The sequence below is a fragment of the Onychomys torridus genome, chromosome 2 (assembly GCF_903995425.1).
Source record: "Onychomys torridus chromosome 2, mOncTor1.1, whole genome shotgun sequence".
Taxonomy (NCBI): domain Eukaryota; kingdom Metazoa; phylum Chordata; class Mammalia; order Rodentia; family Cricetidae; genus Onychomys; species Onychomys torridus.
This window is the reverse complement of record NC_050444.1, coordinates 105,979,417-105,996,950: the sequence shown is the minus strand read 5'-3', so window position 1 is coordinate 105,996,950 and position 17,534 is coordinate 105,979,417. Positions and strand designations below refer to the sequence as shown.

At 39.4% G+C, this 17,534-nt stretch overlaps 2 protein-coding genes across 2 annotated transcripts; both read right to left on the bottom strand.

Moving 5' to 3' along the window:
- Positions 1-1,353: 1,353 nt before the first annotated feature.
- On the bottom strand, positions 1,354-1,926 carry LOC118578625 (interferon alpha-12-like). The gene has a single exon (XM_036179729.1). The coding sequence runs from the start codon at positions 1,924-1,926 to the stop codon at positions 1,354-1,356; it is 573 nt and encodes a 190-aa protein (XP_036035622.1).
- Positions 1,927-8,689: 6,763 nt separating this feature from the next.
- Positions 8,690-9,262, bottom strand: LOC118578526 (interferon alpha-12-like). The gene has a single exon (XM_036179529.1). It carries the CDS (start codon positions 9,260-9,262, stop codon positions 8,690-8,692), a length of 573 nt encoding a protein of 190 aa, XP_036035422.1.
- Between the last annotated feature and the right edge of the window lie 8,272 nt (positions 9,263-17,534).

Sequence of the window (17,534 nt, the reverse complement as noted above, 5' to 3'; positions counted from 1 at the left end):
AAGAATTGCATTCAGTCTCTTGTTAGATGTATTTCAAGGTATGTTTTTGAGGCCATTATGAATGGAATTTACACTCAATAATTCTAAGGTCAACTTGACACTAGATAGGGTCATGTGGGAAGAGGCTTCTCACCTGGGAAGATGTCTCTACAGGCTCACACTGGAGACCAGTCTGATGGTCATTTTAATAAGTGATGACTGCTGTCACAGTGTCCAGCACCCTACAGGTGATCCTACCCTGGGCAGGTGGGCCTAGAGAGTATTAGAAAGCAGGCTGAGCAGGCCTTGAGGCATCAAGGCATTGGACAGTGTGTTCCTCCATGACCTCGATATCAGCCCATGCCTTCAGGTTCCTGCCCTGTTTAAGATCCTGACAAAACACTGTCAGTGATGGAATATGCTGTGATTTTAAACTAATAGAACAATTTCTACCTCAAAATGCTTTAGGTCATGATATTTATATCAGCAATTGAAGCCATCTCCAAGACAGGGTAACACTACATTATTTCCTTATAAATGTTTCATTTTTTAATGGTATGTAGGAAGATCCTCATTTGTTGTATGCTTTATTTTATTTTGTTTTCATGGTCTGCCTCATCTTTGAAATCCTAACAAGTTCATCTGGTAAAAGTTGGGAGTTAAATGTTAGTTACAGGAGGCCAGAGAGAAGTCAGGGAGAATTGTAGGCCAGGAGGACTAAGGCACAATGGACCACAAGCAAGATGTTCTGGTTTCCTTCTGTCCAGCGGCTGGCTGTGCATGCAGAGGAGGAGTACTATGTAATGGAGAGAAGGAAGATTTTTCACCATAGAGAACAGGAACTATAAGACTGGTGCATTAGTTCACCTCTTAAGAGTAAGCAGTACACATCGCTTTCAGTATTCTTTCCTGCGGAGTCCAGCTATGCAATATGTATGGTGTAGAGAATGAGTTTAGAAGCATCAAGCAGTTTTCCAAAGATCGAATGGCTGACACAAAAGATTAAACACTATAGGAAAAAATTTATTGAATAGAAGAAATAAATTAACAATAACCGTTTGGTACTTTATAGGAAATATGAAATTCTGTGGTATTACAAAATAACTATAATCATGTAGATAGACAAACAAGTAGAAGAACTAATAAATAAAAATAAATAAATAAATAAATAAATAAACAGAAAGCAAATAAAACATCTGAATCGATAAGCAAATGCCCTTGCAGATCAACACAATATAACCGAATATTACAGTAACTACCCAGGGAAGTTGAATCAATGAGGTCAAAGTCAAGGAGATCTTGGAGAAGGCCAAATCTGAGCAGTGAGGTGCATGATCCCAGCCCAGGAGAGTCCTCTGCACTTTGGCTCGGGACTTACTCCTTCTCCTCAGTCAATCCTGCCAGCAGGTTGGCTAAGGAAGACAGGGCTCTCCAGACTTCTGCTCTGACCACCTCCCAGGCACAGGGGCTGTGTTTCTTCTCCTTCAGGTAGACAGTGATCCTGTGGAAGTAGTTCCTCACAGCCACCATGGAGTCTTCCTGGTTCCTGGAAGGTTCCTGCACCTCCACATGCTCCATCAGACAGGCTTGCAAGTCTTTGAGCTGCTGGTAGAGCTCATCACAGAATGTGTCTAGGAGGGTTGTATTCCAAATATCAGATGATTCATCCGAGGTGAAGAGGGTCAGCACCTGCTGGGTCACCTCACCCATGACATGGATGGCTTGAGCCTTCTGGATCCTCTGGGCATCCACCTTCCTCAGAGGGAATGCAAAGTCCTTCCTGTCCCTCAGGCAGGAGAGAGGGGAGAGTCTCCTCATTTGTGCCAGGAGTGTGGAGGTTCTCTTGTTCCTGAGGTGATGAGTCTGAGGCAGGTCACATCCCAGACAGCAGGTTGACCAGTACTTCATCACCATCACAATCATCAGGAAATCACAGGGTCTGGCCATTGTGGATGCTGCAGATGCTGCTGGTCCTCTGGGCTCTGTGGTTCTGAACCTTCCCCTTAGGGTCTCTGATGACTATGCTGTGTGCCTCTGTCTTAAATAGGAAAAAAACACTAGTTTCCATTTTCTGAAAGCCCTCCCCCTACTTTCCAATTGTCTTTCATTTTGTTTAACTCATTCTCTGCTTCTTTCAGGGAATTTTTTCTAAGCCATTTTGGTTTTCATCTTTGCTTCCCCTTTCACTGCTGCCCTCAAAAAGCTGTTTTCTTACTTTCTTTTTCTAAATAGAATTGGCATTAACTATTACACCACAGATCTATTCTGTGTTTGAAATTTACTCATCCATTGTAAGGACAAAATTTTCTCTAAAAATTGTATTTAAATGTTACTGAAATTCCTGTTATCATAATTTTTGTTTTCTTTATATTATTTACATAAATGTTTTAATCATAATGTAAAGTGTGATCCATATTGTTTCTAAATTAGAATATTGATGCTCATGGTTCAGGTGGTACACACCTATAATCCCAGCATTTGAGAGGCATAGGTAGGTAGATCTCTTAGTTCAAGTTTACCCTGGTCTATAGAATGAGTTATAGAACAGTCTGGGATACACAGAGAAACCCTGTCTAAAAAATCCAAAACATAAAAAAGGCATTGATGGTAATGAAATACTTTAAAATTTCCAATGATCAGCTGGGCGGTGGTGGCATTTCTTGGCTGAAGTATCATAAATTCTAGAAGGTCATGGTGTAGTTGTTCGTGTGAAGGAGGTTTGTTTTCAGTTAAACGCACAATATTTGAGAGTTGAACAATAGGTCAGGGAAGCCAGAGGCAAATAAGCCTGGAGCACTTGGTCAAAGAGGACTAAGTCACAGTTCCACAGGAGCAGGATATCCTGGTATTGTCTGATGACTGTCATCGCTGCTGCACTACAAAGAGAAGCTGGACAGGAGGCTAAGCCTCCATTTTCCACAGCAGCAGAAGGGTGCAGCCATCTTGGAATAGACAGACGTCCAGCTAGCTCACTGCAGTTACTTTCTTCAAGCATATACAAAGTTATCATGAGATGGGGAAGGTTCTAACTACCACACTTTACTTGTTCTTGCTGTCCAGGAGAGCAGACATCCCACACAAATCTCATTCCCTTTTGACTATATCAAAAGTATGAACTCCAGGTTTTCCAGGAGTGTCTTAGGACCTAGGCCAGTGCAGCTGCAAGCTCTCACATAGCACCAAGTGCAGGTTCTCCAGAGACACAACATTTCTTCAAGGCTTAAACAGTTTCAAGACAATTTCTCGCCCTCTGCTGATCAATCCAAACACAGCAAAGGCTTTGCTGAAATTTTTCACTCAAATTTTTTCAGATAAAAAGTCCTTATCATATATTTCATTTAAAGCCAAACATAAAGGCTTTACTTTACATATCATTATATTCTGGCTTACTATTGCACAGCATGCTGGTTATACATACAGAAAAATACTCTATTCTGGAGAAATGTAAAGATTTAGGATTTTTCCATCAATGAATGAGAAGTGTGAGATGGTTATATCTACTCATCTTAACAACAGGCAATGTCAATGTCAGACCTCCTTCTCTAACCAAGGCTCAAGAAATATTGCAAAAGAAGTGGCAGAAAAATTGTAAAGCCTGAAGTTGGGGAAGATTGCTGAAAAGTATCTCTGAACATGACAGGGCACTCATGAAATCAAGACAGTTGTGATTGTGTGCAAGAGATCTACACAAGTGAAACCAGTCTACACTCCAGCTTTTACAGGGAAGGGACTCACAATGCTCCATCCCAATCTGAAGTCCCACTGGCAGTGATGGCTAATGGTGGTTTGACCTATGGTAGATGACCCATTCTTCAGTGCATATTACCCTATACATATGAAAACATGGGAAACACTGATTGGTCTAGATGGTATGAAATACAAGGAAAACAAGAAAAGAAAGAAGAGCTGAAGTTGGGATGAGAATATGATGGGAGATCTAGAATATTTCAAATCAGAGAGGAAATCATGGCTATAATGTCCATACATTGCATTGATATATGAAATTACCAAAGAACAGATACAATTGTAAAAATTGTACCAAGTCACAGTTTGGTAGGAGCCATATTTTCTAACTCACTGTTGTACAACATATTGACTACACAAAATGCTACTTCACTACATATTTTATAAACACTAGAGGACAAGTTCTAGGATTTTTATCTACAATGGAATGATAACTACAATATAGTTGGATTTACTTAGATTTAAGAACCACAAAATTTTAACATTGTCTTCATTAGTGTTGCCATTGCTGTGATGAAACACAATGACCAAAGCAACTTGGGTAGGAAAAGGCTTACTTGAAGTTCACTTCCACATCACAGTTTATCATCAAAGGTCAGGAACAGAAAAGGGGGCAAGAACTGGAATGCAGAGCACTGTTCATCATCAAGGGATGCCAGAACAAAAACTCAAGCTGGCCAGGAACTGCCAGAAAGGCACTGATGCAGAAGCCATGGAAGGGTACTGCTTGTTGGCTTGCTTCTCATGAATTTCTCACCTTGCTTTCTTATAGAGCTAGGACCATCCGCTCAAGGATGGAACCTCCCAGAATGTGACAAGATTTCCCCCTTAAGTATTAATTAAGAAATGGCCCTACAGACTTACTTGAAGTTCCATCACATGGAGGCATTTCTTTTGATATTCAATCAATTCAGATAACTTTAGGTTGAATCTAGTGGACATAAAACTAACCAGCTCAATGTACCCTATTATTGGGTTCAATTTTTATGCTGTAATGTATCAGTTTTAATAAAATTTATAGTATGAAAGTATATAAGAATGGAAAATGCCGGGTGTTGGTGGTGGTGCATGCCTTTAATTCCTCCACCTGGAAGGCAGAGCCAGGCGGATCTCTGTGAGTTCAAGGCCAGCCTGGTCTACAAAGTGAGTTCCAAGAAAGGTGCAAAGCTACACAGAAAAACCCTGTCTCAAACAACAACAACCACAACAAAAAGAATGGATAAATACAACACTAATTATATTTGAGGACACAGAAAAATAATTTTATTCCTTATAAGAAAGATATTTGGTTATATAAAGAATATGTAACATTTCCCATGGTATTATAATTTAAATTTCATACTTAAACAAATTTTTACATATATATTTACACATGTAAATAGAAATAACTGGATGAATCTAGAAGCAAATGTCTCTTCAATATTATGCGGTACTGCTCATAATTGATGAAACATCCAGAGATGTTAGTTGAAGGATATTGAAATGAGTGAGAGCATTGAGAGAGCAGAATTGGTGCAGTGAGGAGCAGGATCCTAGCCCAGGAGAGTCCTCTCCACTTTGGCTCAGGGGTTGTGTTTCTTCTCCTTCAAGTGGACAGTGATCCTGTGGAAGTATTTCCTCACAGCCAGGAGGGAGTCAATGAGTTTCCTTTACTGTGTAGAGGTTGGGCATAGCCTTCATAACACAGAGGCTCCTCAGAATGAAGAAGCAGAAGACATTTTTCTGTTTATTCCCATGGGTGACTCATCACAGTTGACAGAGCTTCCCTGATATTGCTCTCTCTTAGGAACCAATTCCTGAAGAACATGGGGTTGTGCCTCACTGTTCCTCAAAGTCAGGACTAATGTAGACATCTCCTTCCCTGTCTAACCTTTTACCGCTGACGTCTACAGTGTTCTTCAATCTGTAACAATGACCCCTACCCGGAATGCTCGTTCCTTCTTGGTCTGTGTGTGGAGATACTGATGCCAATGAGATGCCATTTTCCAAGTACCATGTGACTCACTCAGTGGCTTTTGAGTCTACCCACACTCACTGCTGCACAGTGACACAATACCCTCGTGCTTCCTTTGTCCAGCAATCCCTGAGAGTGTGCTCACCACACCCTGATGACATCAGCTCTCATACTGGATATGGTGTCTGCTTGGATTTCAGCATCATAAATCCTAGAGGATCACTGTTCTTATCTTTAGTGTGTTCAGTTGTTCTGTTTTCTGTAGTGACTCTAGTTTCCAGGGGCCAGAGTGTCAAGAATCCCCAAACAATAACTTCAAAAAAGTGGTTTGTTTACATTGCTGTAAATATTTTCCAGTTTTTCTTAATTTCATTCATAGTAGAGAAGTACTAATTGTTCCATCAAATACTCTTTATATAATCCACACTTGATCATCAAATACTCATTGTTTGAAATGATTGGATGAGTGTACAAGATATACTGGTGGCTGAGCATTTGATTACAGTTGTAAAGGAACCAAGCCCAAGGATGTTTATCCAGTTTGAGTATAGTAAGGGATTAAGGTCCTTGCATCCCCATCTCCACTCAACTCAAAACTGCCTGGTAGAGACTCCCAGACTATTCTTCCAGAGAGGAAAACTGCATATTTGAACTGCACATAATTTTTCATTTAATTTTACTGTATTTTTGAGGCTTTCATTTAATGGTTGGCTTCCGTGCTTCTGTCTTTTCGTTACATTTACTCCATAATGATGAGAGTAAACTGACACAGATAGATAGCACCCATTCTAATTTCATGATAGTTGGCTGTTTATTTAGTTATTTACTGATTTATTTACTTTGGGGTTTGGGTTACGGAGGAGTAATCATATGAAAAGTACATTACAACATACATGGATGCAAATGTCACACTGAACTCCATATTATTTCAAAGACACCACACACTTTGATCACAGGATATGGGGGAATCAATTTGATACTAACCTGGAAGCTTCCCCTTTTTTGGTACCTATCACAGTGGGAAGGTATTTTTCACGCTGCTAGGGCAGAATCTATGAAATACCTTATCCAACTGTGTACCCTGTGAGCTAAGATAGAGACTGGTTGAGAGAGCAATGCCCACTAGTACAATAGTGACATAAACATACAGGAGTAACCAAGATTTTAATGGAACATCTGGTTTACTTCAAAAAAGGAACTCGTGCCTTGTACTGCAAACATGGCCAAGAACCCATGGCGTGGGAGGTTGGAGAAGCTATAAGTATTTTGCCAAAGGGCCACACTTTCAGAGACCCTTTTAAATACTTACATTTAAATGCTAGTGAAATACTTGACCATCTTCAAAGAAACTTCCTTATGCAGAATATGGTAGTTAATATAAAAATTCCCTGTAGTTAGAGTTTTCCTGCCTGGTGTCACCCGCTAGGCCCATAGACGCTCAGAACCAACCAAGTAAACACATAGAGACTTACATTGTTTACAAACTGTATGGCTGTGGCAGGCTTCTTGTTATCTAGTTCTTCTATCTTAAATTAAGCCATTTCTATTAATGTATACTTTGTCACATGGCTTGTGGCTTACCATTACCTTACATCTTCCTTGTCATGGTCGCGGGTGGTAGAATCTCCCCCTCAGCCTTTCACCTCCCAGAATTCTCTTCTCTCTTGTCCCGCCTATACTTCCTGCCTGGCCACTGGCCAATCAGAATTTTATTTACACAGAGAGATATCCACAGCAATTCCCAGTTAATTGAATAGCAGAGCATAAGCAACTGAGTGCTCACCCCTACATGGAATGTTAATATCAAACCTCCTTCCCCAACCAAGACTCATGGCACATTGCAGAAGGGGCAGAAAGACTGTAGAGCCAAAGGTTGGGGAAGATTGCTGAAAAACATCTTCTGATCATGACCAGACTATAGCACTCATGAGCTCAGGGCAGCTATGATTGTGGGGATAGAAGTGAGGACAAGATCAAGGCAGTCAACACTCCAACATGGAGAGGCAAGGGGTTTAAATTCCCCATCCCTAATTGAGGAGCCCTGGCAGTTGATGGACACTGAGGAAGAGTAGTCAGTTTTCTTCAATGATGTGGCCCATGGTAGATGACTTGCTCTTCAGTGACTATCACCCTATACCTATGCAAATATGGAAATTACTAATTAGACTAGTTGAATATCACCCTATACATGTACAAATATGGAAAACACTAATGGACAACAATAAAAAGACAAAGAAGTGAAACAAGGTAGGATATTAGGATGAGAATGTGGTGGGGAGGACTAGGAAAAGTCAGAGGCAGGAAAAAGAATGTGCATATGGTCTAAATATGCAGTTTTCATGTATGAAATTACCAAAGAGGAGACACAATTTTTAAAAATTGCACTATTACAATTTAATGAGAAGATATGTTCTCCTTCACTATTACACAACAAATCAACTACAAAGAACAGTCTTATACTATATATTATTAAACACTAGAGAATAAGATTTTAGGATTTTTAAATGTGAAGAAATGATAATTAAAAGATGTTTATGTCTGCTTATATTTAAACACCATATAATTTATATGTGTATCCTATCAATGTATGTGGATCTTATTTGGTAATGTAAGTTTAAAGAAATAAAAATGAAAAACTATAAATAATAGAAAAATATAAGACTTATATGATAAAAACTTAATGAACACAGAAAAATAATTTTATTACATAAAAATATTTTATTATATTAAAGAAAATTTAAAATTTCACATGATACTATAACTTAAATTTTATACTTAAATAAATGTTTATACACATAAATACAAATAACTGGATGAATATGGAAGCTAATGCCTATACAATATACACAGTTGTGTATACAATACACAATACAGAATTGCTCATAATTGATGAAACACCCAGGAAGGTTAATTGAAGGATGTCAAATGAGTGAGAGCATTGAGAAAGCAGAATTGGTGCAGTGAGGTGCATGATCCCAGCCCAGGAGAGTCCTCTACACTTTGGCTCAGGAATTACTCCTTCTCCTCAGTCAATCCTGCCAGCAGGTTGGCTGAAGAAGACAGGGCTCTCCTTACTTCTGTTCTGACCACCTCCCAGGCACAGGGGCTGTGTTTCTTCTCCTTCAGGTAGACAGTGATCCTGTGGAAGTAGTTCCTCACAGCCACCAGAGAGTCTTCCTGGCTCGGGGAAGGTTCCTGCACCTCCACCTGCTGCATCAGACAGGCTTGCAGGTCTTTGAGCTGCTGGTCGAGGCCAGTGCACAATGTGTCTAGGAGGCTTGTCTCCCAAGCAGCAGATGAGTCCTTGGAGCTGAAGAGGATCAGGACCTGCTGGGTCAGCTCCTGCAGGACAGGGATGGCTTGAGCCTTCTGGATCTGCTGGGCATCCACCTTCTCCAGAGGGAATGCAAAGTCCATTCTGTCCTTCAGGCAGGAGAGAGGGGAGAGTCTCCTCATCTGTGCCAGGAGTGCGGAGGCTCTCTTGTTCCTGAGGTGATGAGTCTGAGGCAGGTCACATCCCAGGCAACAGCTTGACCAGCAGTGCATCACCACCAGGAAGGTCAGGAGAGCACAGGGCCTGGCCATTGTGGATGTTGCAGATGCTGCTGGTCCTCTGGGCTCTGTGGTCCTGAACCTTCCCCACTGGGTTCTCTGAAAACTATGTTGTGCACTTCTATCTTAAATAGGGAAAGCACTAGTTCCCATTTTCTGAATGCCCTCCCCTTATTCCCAATTCTCTTTTCACTTTCTTTCATTCATTTTTCTGTTGGTGTCTGGGAGTTTTTTTCAACTATTTTGGTTTTCATTTTGTGTCAATTTTTCCTACTCCTCTCAACAAATCCATTTTAGAAGTTCTCTCCCAAATGAATTTTTGTTAACTTTGAAGCTACTGGTATGCTTCAAATGTATGAAATTTGCTCATCTAATACAAAGAATGAAAACAATTTTAGTCAAAAAGTATACTTAAAAGCTTAGAATTTCCCTGTGGTGGGATACCTTGCTCAGCCTTGATACAATGGGAAGGGGCTAGGCTCTGCTTCAACTTCGTATGCCAGACTTTGTTGACTACCATAGGAGGCCTTACCCACTCTGAGGAGTGGATGGGGGTAGAGTGGGAGGGAGGTGAGGATGCAGGAAAAGGGGAGGGAGGGGGAACTGAGGTTGGTAAAATGAAAAAATTTTGAATAAATAAATATTTTTTAAAAAGAAATCACTGAACACCTATATTCATAGTAGGCAAGTTATGGATAGCATCAACAGATGAATGGATAAAGAAAATGGTGTATTTGTAAACAATAGAATTATTTATTGTTTTTCAACCTAACAGATAAGACAACTGTGTCATTTGCAGGCACGGATAGATCAAATAAATCAGAGTCAAAAGGCAAAAAAACAAAAAAACAAAGCTTAGAATTTATCTTACAATTAAATTTGCAGACTGATTTTTATTTCCTTCATATATTACATAAATTATAAGGTAATTCTTGTCACAAATTTATTTTTATAATTTTATAAATAATACTGGTAATGATATCATTTAAATTCATTCAATGTTTTTATAAGTTAATAATTATTCTTCATGTTCATTTTTCATTTTCTTAATTCATTAACTCATATATAAATAAAGTTTGTCTTTTCTGGGTATAGCTCTTTATAAAAGGTTATGTAATTTTTGTGTGTGCATATTATTGTTTGAAAATTTTAAGTAAAATTAAATTATGATTTATATAGTATTCACATTTAAAACCTTAAACCTAATGGACAGGGCTGGTGATGTAGTTCAGGTAATAGAATTCTTTCCTAGTATACATGGAGGCCTATCTTTAATTTTTAGTGCATCATACTGGAAATAAGATACACATATGACATCCATCACTCAGGAGATAGAGCCATGATGATCAGAATTGGGGTAAATCCTCAAGTATAAAGTGAGTTTTTAACCTTATTTGAGTACATTTGACTTTGCCTCGAGGCATAGGCTGGAGATATGATTAAGCAGTTAAGAGTGAATATTGCTCTTGCAGAGGATCTGAATTAGTCCCTCGCACCCAATTAGTCAGCTTACAACTGACTTTAACTTCATGTCAAAGGGTCAACTTACATGTGCACACACGTATACAGATACACGTGTATATACCTGATGTAAACAAAAATAAAGATTTAAAAATACTACCTCACCTTCAGATGTTTCATGGCTCAAACATCAGTCAAACCACCCTGCTGACCATGGAAAGCCCATAATTCACTAAATACCACCTCTTCTGGCAAATGAGGAGACCAAAGAATCAAGGAGAGGAAGTTTTTAAAGCCTCTGCTCACCACACAATCTTCAGACACTTTTTCATCTTCTTTGATCAGTGCTTCTCATATGACACAGAAGTAAACCAACAAGAGAAATAGGTAGTAAGAAATAAGATTTTACACCTAGGGTGGTGACCTGACTGTAATCTCAGTACTTAAGAAGTGGGATACTTGGTGTAATGATCAGGAGCACAAGGCTAGCTTTTGACACCATTAGTTTGGGGTTGTAAGATTATATTCAAAAGGATATTTTAAGGAGGAGAAGAAACATAGAAGGAGTAAAGTAGAGGAAGAAGGACGGAAAAATGAGAAGAGGGAGGATGGTGAGGGAGGTAGGAAAAGAAAAGAGGGAGGGGGCAGATCTCTCAGAAGGAAGGAGGAGGAGCAAGGGGAGGACTAAAAGGAAGAGTGAGTCTATTTGATGAGGTACACCTTTTGACACTTCGAATCGTTATATTACCTAAGGCATTTACACACACACACACACACACACACACACACACACACACACACACACACCATATAATTTTTGTGCCATCAGGAATGATATCATGGCCAGTGACAGCATGCAATTCATCAAATTGATTCTTTCCATGTGTTTGAATTGTAGTTAAACTTTTGCAAGGAAATGTGATAGGTTTTAAACAACCCACTTCTTATTAAGTGAGCGTTTCTTTCCTATATTCGTGACCATATCTGTATCCAGGAGTGCCAAAGAAGCAACTTTTAGCACTGGCTTTATTTATTGATGTTTTCCCTAGGACCTCCATTTGCCTGGTTTTTTTGTTTTGTTTTGTTTTTACTGTTTTGTTTTGAGACAGGGTTTCCCTGTGTAGCTTTGGAACTCACTCTGTAGACTAGGTTGTCCTTGGACTCACAGAGATCCCCCTGCCTCTGCCTCCCGAGTGCTGGGATTAAAGGCATGCACCACCACTGCCTGGCTAATTTACTGGGGGTTTTTTTGTTTGTTTTTTTTAATTTCTGCACTTTCAATGATTAGTGTGGGAATATCTGTAGAGGATCAGCTCTTCAATAACAGCCTTCTATTGTGACTGTGTCACCCTTAGGTACAAACCTAGTACTGGAAAAGTTTATGTCTGACAGAGGAATTCATGAATAACAAAATATTTTGGTTCACAAGACCCATATTGTCTAGGACTATAAAGAATATCCCTCATATTTTCAGTTTCTCTTCATGAACATCAACACTGCATAATGAGCTTGCCCTCAAAATCAGTGTTTCTGGCTTCCATGAGGTGGTTATAGCTCTTGGGATTCCAATTATGAGGACCGCTTGAATTTTAGCATCTACCTAGAGCTATGTATTACATAGCAGAATCACCTCAATCCTACTCTGACATCTGTTTTCATAGTGAGAAAATACCTAGCCCAGTGTTATGATAAGAGCTATGTTTGTAAACATATGCTCTCCCTGTTGGACACAGCTTAGCACAGTGTTCTTCAGGGATAATAGTCTTATTCCTCAAACATGCAATTTTCTTGCCCTTGTCAAGCATAGACCAAGAGCTTGTAATACCTGTATGAACCCAAATTGTTGTGTCATGAATTTAAAGGACATATCCTATTTTGAGTATGATCAAAACTAATAAAAACAAAAGAAGTGTACCCATGTAGTAAATAGGCTCATACAAGAAAAGTAGAAAACATTGTTGAAAATCAAAGAAGATTCAAGAAAATGGAAAAGCATCTATCATTATGAGTTGGAAGACCTAATATTGGAATAATGTTCATACTATCCAATGCAATCTATAGATATTATGAACCCCTCATTTCTAAACCATTTGGTGCATAGCTAGAACACAGGATTTTTAAATTTATACAGATTCTGAAAGAATCAGAGTAGTCAAATTAGTCTTGAGGTAGAAAATCTAGAAACTCCATCGTTCATAATTTCTAAACACACTACAAAGCTATAGTCACTAATGCAGTATGCACTGACATGTAGCCAGACATTGGCCAGTGGATCACAACAGGAAGCTCAGAAAGGTGCTATAGTAGTTACTTGCATTGTTGCTGTGGAGCTGAAAAAGCCCCTTTAAAAGTATGGGGTTTTATTTGCAAATTTTAAAATAATAAATTTATATTAAAGAGAAAGTATTTATTTTGGCTGATAGCTTGAGTCTGTCATGATGTGGGAGTCACAGTGGAAGGAACTTAAGACAGTCACATTACATCTGGAGTCAAGATATACAGAATGGATTAATACGCTCAGTGTGACTTCTAATTTTGATCCAGTCTATGTGCCAACCCATGGATGGTCTGCTTGTATTTGGGATATGTCTTCCCATATTAATTAGCCTGATCTATTAATTAATTCCTAATAGACATACCTGGATGCCTGTCTATTCACAACTTGAGATCCTGCCAACTTTGCTAAGAATATTAACCACTACAAGTCCACTCCTTGTCAACTCAGCAACAAAATATATCACCTTTAAGACATAACATTCCCATTCCCTCAAAGGCTCTGACCACCTCATAATGCAAAATGCATTCAGTCCAATATCAAAAGTCCCCATAGTTTGTGTCTTAGTTAGGGTTTCTATTGCTATAAAGAGACACCATGACCATGGCAACTCTTGTAAAGAAAAATATTTAATTGGGTCAAACTTACAGTTTCAGAGGTTTGTACCATTACCATGGTGGGTGACATGCAGGCAGATATGGTGCTGGAGACGGAGTTGAGAGTTGACTTGTAGGCAGCAGCAGCAGAAGTCTGTACCAACACTGGCACAGCTTGAGCATAGACCTCAAAGGCCACCCCATAGTGACACACTTCCTTCAGTATGGCCACACCAACTTCAACAAGGCCACACCTCCTAACCATTTTCTTTCAATCCACTACATTCCACTCCATGGCCCCCAAAGGCTTGTAGTCATATCATAATGCAAAAGTGTGTTCAGTTCAATTTCAAAAGTCCCATAGTCTATAACAGCCTCAAACTTATTTGAAAGTCTAAAGTTCAAAGTTTCTTCTGAGATTCATGTAATCTCTTAACTGAATCTTCTGTAAAATCAAAATAAAAAAGCAGATCACATAGTTCCTACTTATAATGACATAGGATATACATCCCCATTTCAAACTGGAGAAAAAGGAAGATTGTGAGGAAATACTGGACCAAAGCAAGACCAAAAACCAGCTGGACATACTCCAAACTCTGCATCTCCATGTCTGATGTCAAAATGCCTTTCAGATTTCCAATTCCATTCAGCTTTGTTGATTGCAACACACTTCTTTTCTTGGGCTGATTCCACTCTCTGTTACCAGCTCTCCTCAGCAGGTATCATGTATCAGGCTGTTTTGACCACCAGCCCCCAAGTCATGACACAGAGACTTATTAATTATGAAAGCTTGGCTTTAGTGAAGCCGTATTTTTAACTAGGTCTTATAACTTAAATTAACCCATTTCTAATAATCTAAATGCTGTCATGGGGCTCATGGCTTTTATACATTGTAACTTGTTTAGAGTTTTCTTTTTCCTGTCTGGATCTGTCTTTATTGAGCATCTGCAGTGTTCTCTGATCATGTGAGACAAATTTTAAACTGCATGTCAGCTGCCATGTGGCTCAGCTTAGTGAATGGTGCTGGTGACTGGCTCTAGCTCACAGGCAGCAGCTGGCAGCTATGCCTCTGTAAGCTGCTGAGCACCTGCACACTGAGAGGCTGCAGAACTAGGGAGTTACATCCAACTTCTTGTTCAAAACTTTTCTTAATTTTCTCAGGCCCTATGTTTGGATATTTGAGCCCCCATGTTGTATGAAACATGTAGACAGATTTTCCTTTAAGCTGCCTTGCCAGTTCACAAAAAAATGACATAGAGACTTATTATTAATTATGAAAGCTTGGCCTATAGCTTAGGCATGTTCCACTAGCAATTTTAACTTAATCCATTTTTATTAATCTATGTTTTGTCTTGTGGCTTTTTACCTCTCTTCCATTTTGCACCTCTTGTTTCCTTTCCATGTCCCTGGCATCTCTTCTGTGCCTAGATTCCTCTCATATCTCTCTCTCTCTCTCTCTCTCTCTCTCTCTCTCTCTCTCTGTCCTCAGAAGTCCCACCTTCCTCTTGCCTAGCTATTGGTCATTTAGCTCTTTATTAAACCAATCACAGTGACACAACTTCACATAGTGTAAGGGAATATTCCACAACAATATTCCATGGCTCTGGCATCTCCTTGGGGTCTTCACCTTCACAGCTTCACACAATGGCCTCTCTAGGACTCCATGCAAGGACACCCCTGACATGTGCCTGACCTCAGTGGTTTTTCTTAGTCTTGAGGGAGATTCCATAACCCTTTCCTTGTATCCTTGACTCTAAAGCCAGAACCACGTGGGCAAACCTGCCGTGCTCTGCTGCTTGCTAGGGCTGGAACACGGCCCCATCATTCAATTTTCTGTTTCCCAGGGTTTCCTTCACTGTGTAATCTTGGCTGATCTGAAATTCAATCTGTTGACCAGGCTGGCCTCAAACTCAGGGACCTACCAGCCTCTATCTCTGGCATGCTTGGATTAAAGGCATGTACCACTATACCCAGATCTAATCTTTAAAAAAAAAATTCCTTTTCACAAATTGGAAACTCAGCTGAGTGGGATCTTGTCCTAAGGTCAGCACTCCCTTTATTCCATTTCTTAATCTCTTTATCTCCTTAAACACAGGACTTAACTCCATTCTACTTCCTGGTGGCCCTTTTTCCTCAAATTGTACATTTTGTATTTTTCCTTTCTCAGTTTGCTCCTTTTCATTATAAATCTTCATTAGATCATTAATAACCACATGACAGCGTCTATATACTATGCTGTATTGAGATTTCTTCTGCCAATAGAATTAATACAAATCTCTTCACTTTAGCCTTAAACAGATTCTTCAGATAAAGGCAAAAAAGTAGCCACATTTTCCACTAAACTTTCACTAGAATGATCTCTAGGCAACATACTAAAATTCTTCTCCTCTGAAATTGCTTGAGCCAAGCCCCCACAGTTCAAATCACTCTCAGCACTGTCTTTCTGTTTCTATCAGTTCCTGGATGAAGCCTCTCTGAGGACAATTGGGCTAAGCACCAATCTGATCAGAGGAGATGGTCAGATCAGGCTAATTATCTGTTATTGCTAGGAGTTTAAGCTGGGATGTTCCTTGTAGATTCCTCCACCAGATTTTTACCTGACCTCCAAATGCCCCACCTTTCCAGTAGTCTCTCTCAGTACTCCCCTCTCCCCACTCCCAACCTGCTCGCTCAAGTTCCCATTTCAACCTCCCCTCAGTCCACTCATGAAATCTCTTCTATTTCCCCTTCCCAAGGAGATCTGAGTGTACCCTCATGAACCCTACTTGTTACCTAGCCTCTCTTTGGGGCTGTGGATTGTAGCATGGTTATTCTTTATTTTACAGCTAATATCCACTTATTAGTAAGTACATACCATATTTATTCTCATTACCTTACTCAGGATTATTTTTTTCTAGTTCCATCCATTTGCCTGTAAATTTTCTGGTGTATTTGTTTTTAACAACTGAGTAATACTCCATTGTGTAAATGCACCACATTTTCCTTATCCACTCCTTGGTTAAAGGACATTTATGTTGTTTCCAGGTACTGGCTATTATAAATAAAGATGCCATGAACATAGTTGAGCAAGTGTCCTTGTGGTATGAATGAGCATTCTTGGATATATGCCCAAGACTGGTTATAGCAGGGTGTTGTGGTAAATTGATTCTCAGTTTTCTTAGAAACTGCCACAATGACTTCCAAAGTGGCTATACAAGTTCGTACTCCCACCAGCAATAGAGAAGTGTTCTTCTTGCTTCATATACCCTTCAGCATGAGCTGTTGCTTGTGTTTTTATCTTAGCTATTCTGACAGGTGTTATTGGTTATTTTTACTCTTTTTTGGGGGGCCCTACCACCCAGCTCCCAAATAAATCACACACAGAAGCTTATTCTTACTTACGAATGTCCAGGATTAGTTTGGCTTAGTTTTTTTGCCAATTTTCCTTAATTTAAATTATCCCATCTGCCTTTTGCCACTGGGATTTTCCTGTTCTCTTTGGCAAATCTTACTTTTACTCTGTGGCTTGCTGTGTAGCGGGGTGGCTGACCCCTGATGTCCTTCTCCTTCTCTGGCTCCTTCCTCCCAGATTTCTTCTTCCATATATTCTCTTTGCCTGCCAGCCCTGCTTATTCATTTCTCCTGCCTTGCTATTGGGCATTCAGTTCTTTATTAGACCATCAGGTGTTTTAGACAGGCATGATAGCACAGCTTCACAGAGTTAAACAAATGCAACATAAGCAAAGGTAAAACGCCTTAAAATAATATTCCCCAGTAGACAGGTATAAAATGAAAGGAGATCTTTCCATTTTATGATATATTTTTCAATTTCTTTCTTCAAGGACTTAAAGTTCTTGTTATATAGGTCTTTCACTTACTTGGTTAGAGTTACACCAAGATGTTTTATATTATTTGAGGCCATTGTAAATAGTATTGATTCATTGATTTCTTTCTCAATTCATTTATTATTTGTATATAGGAGTACTACTGATTT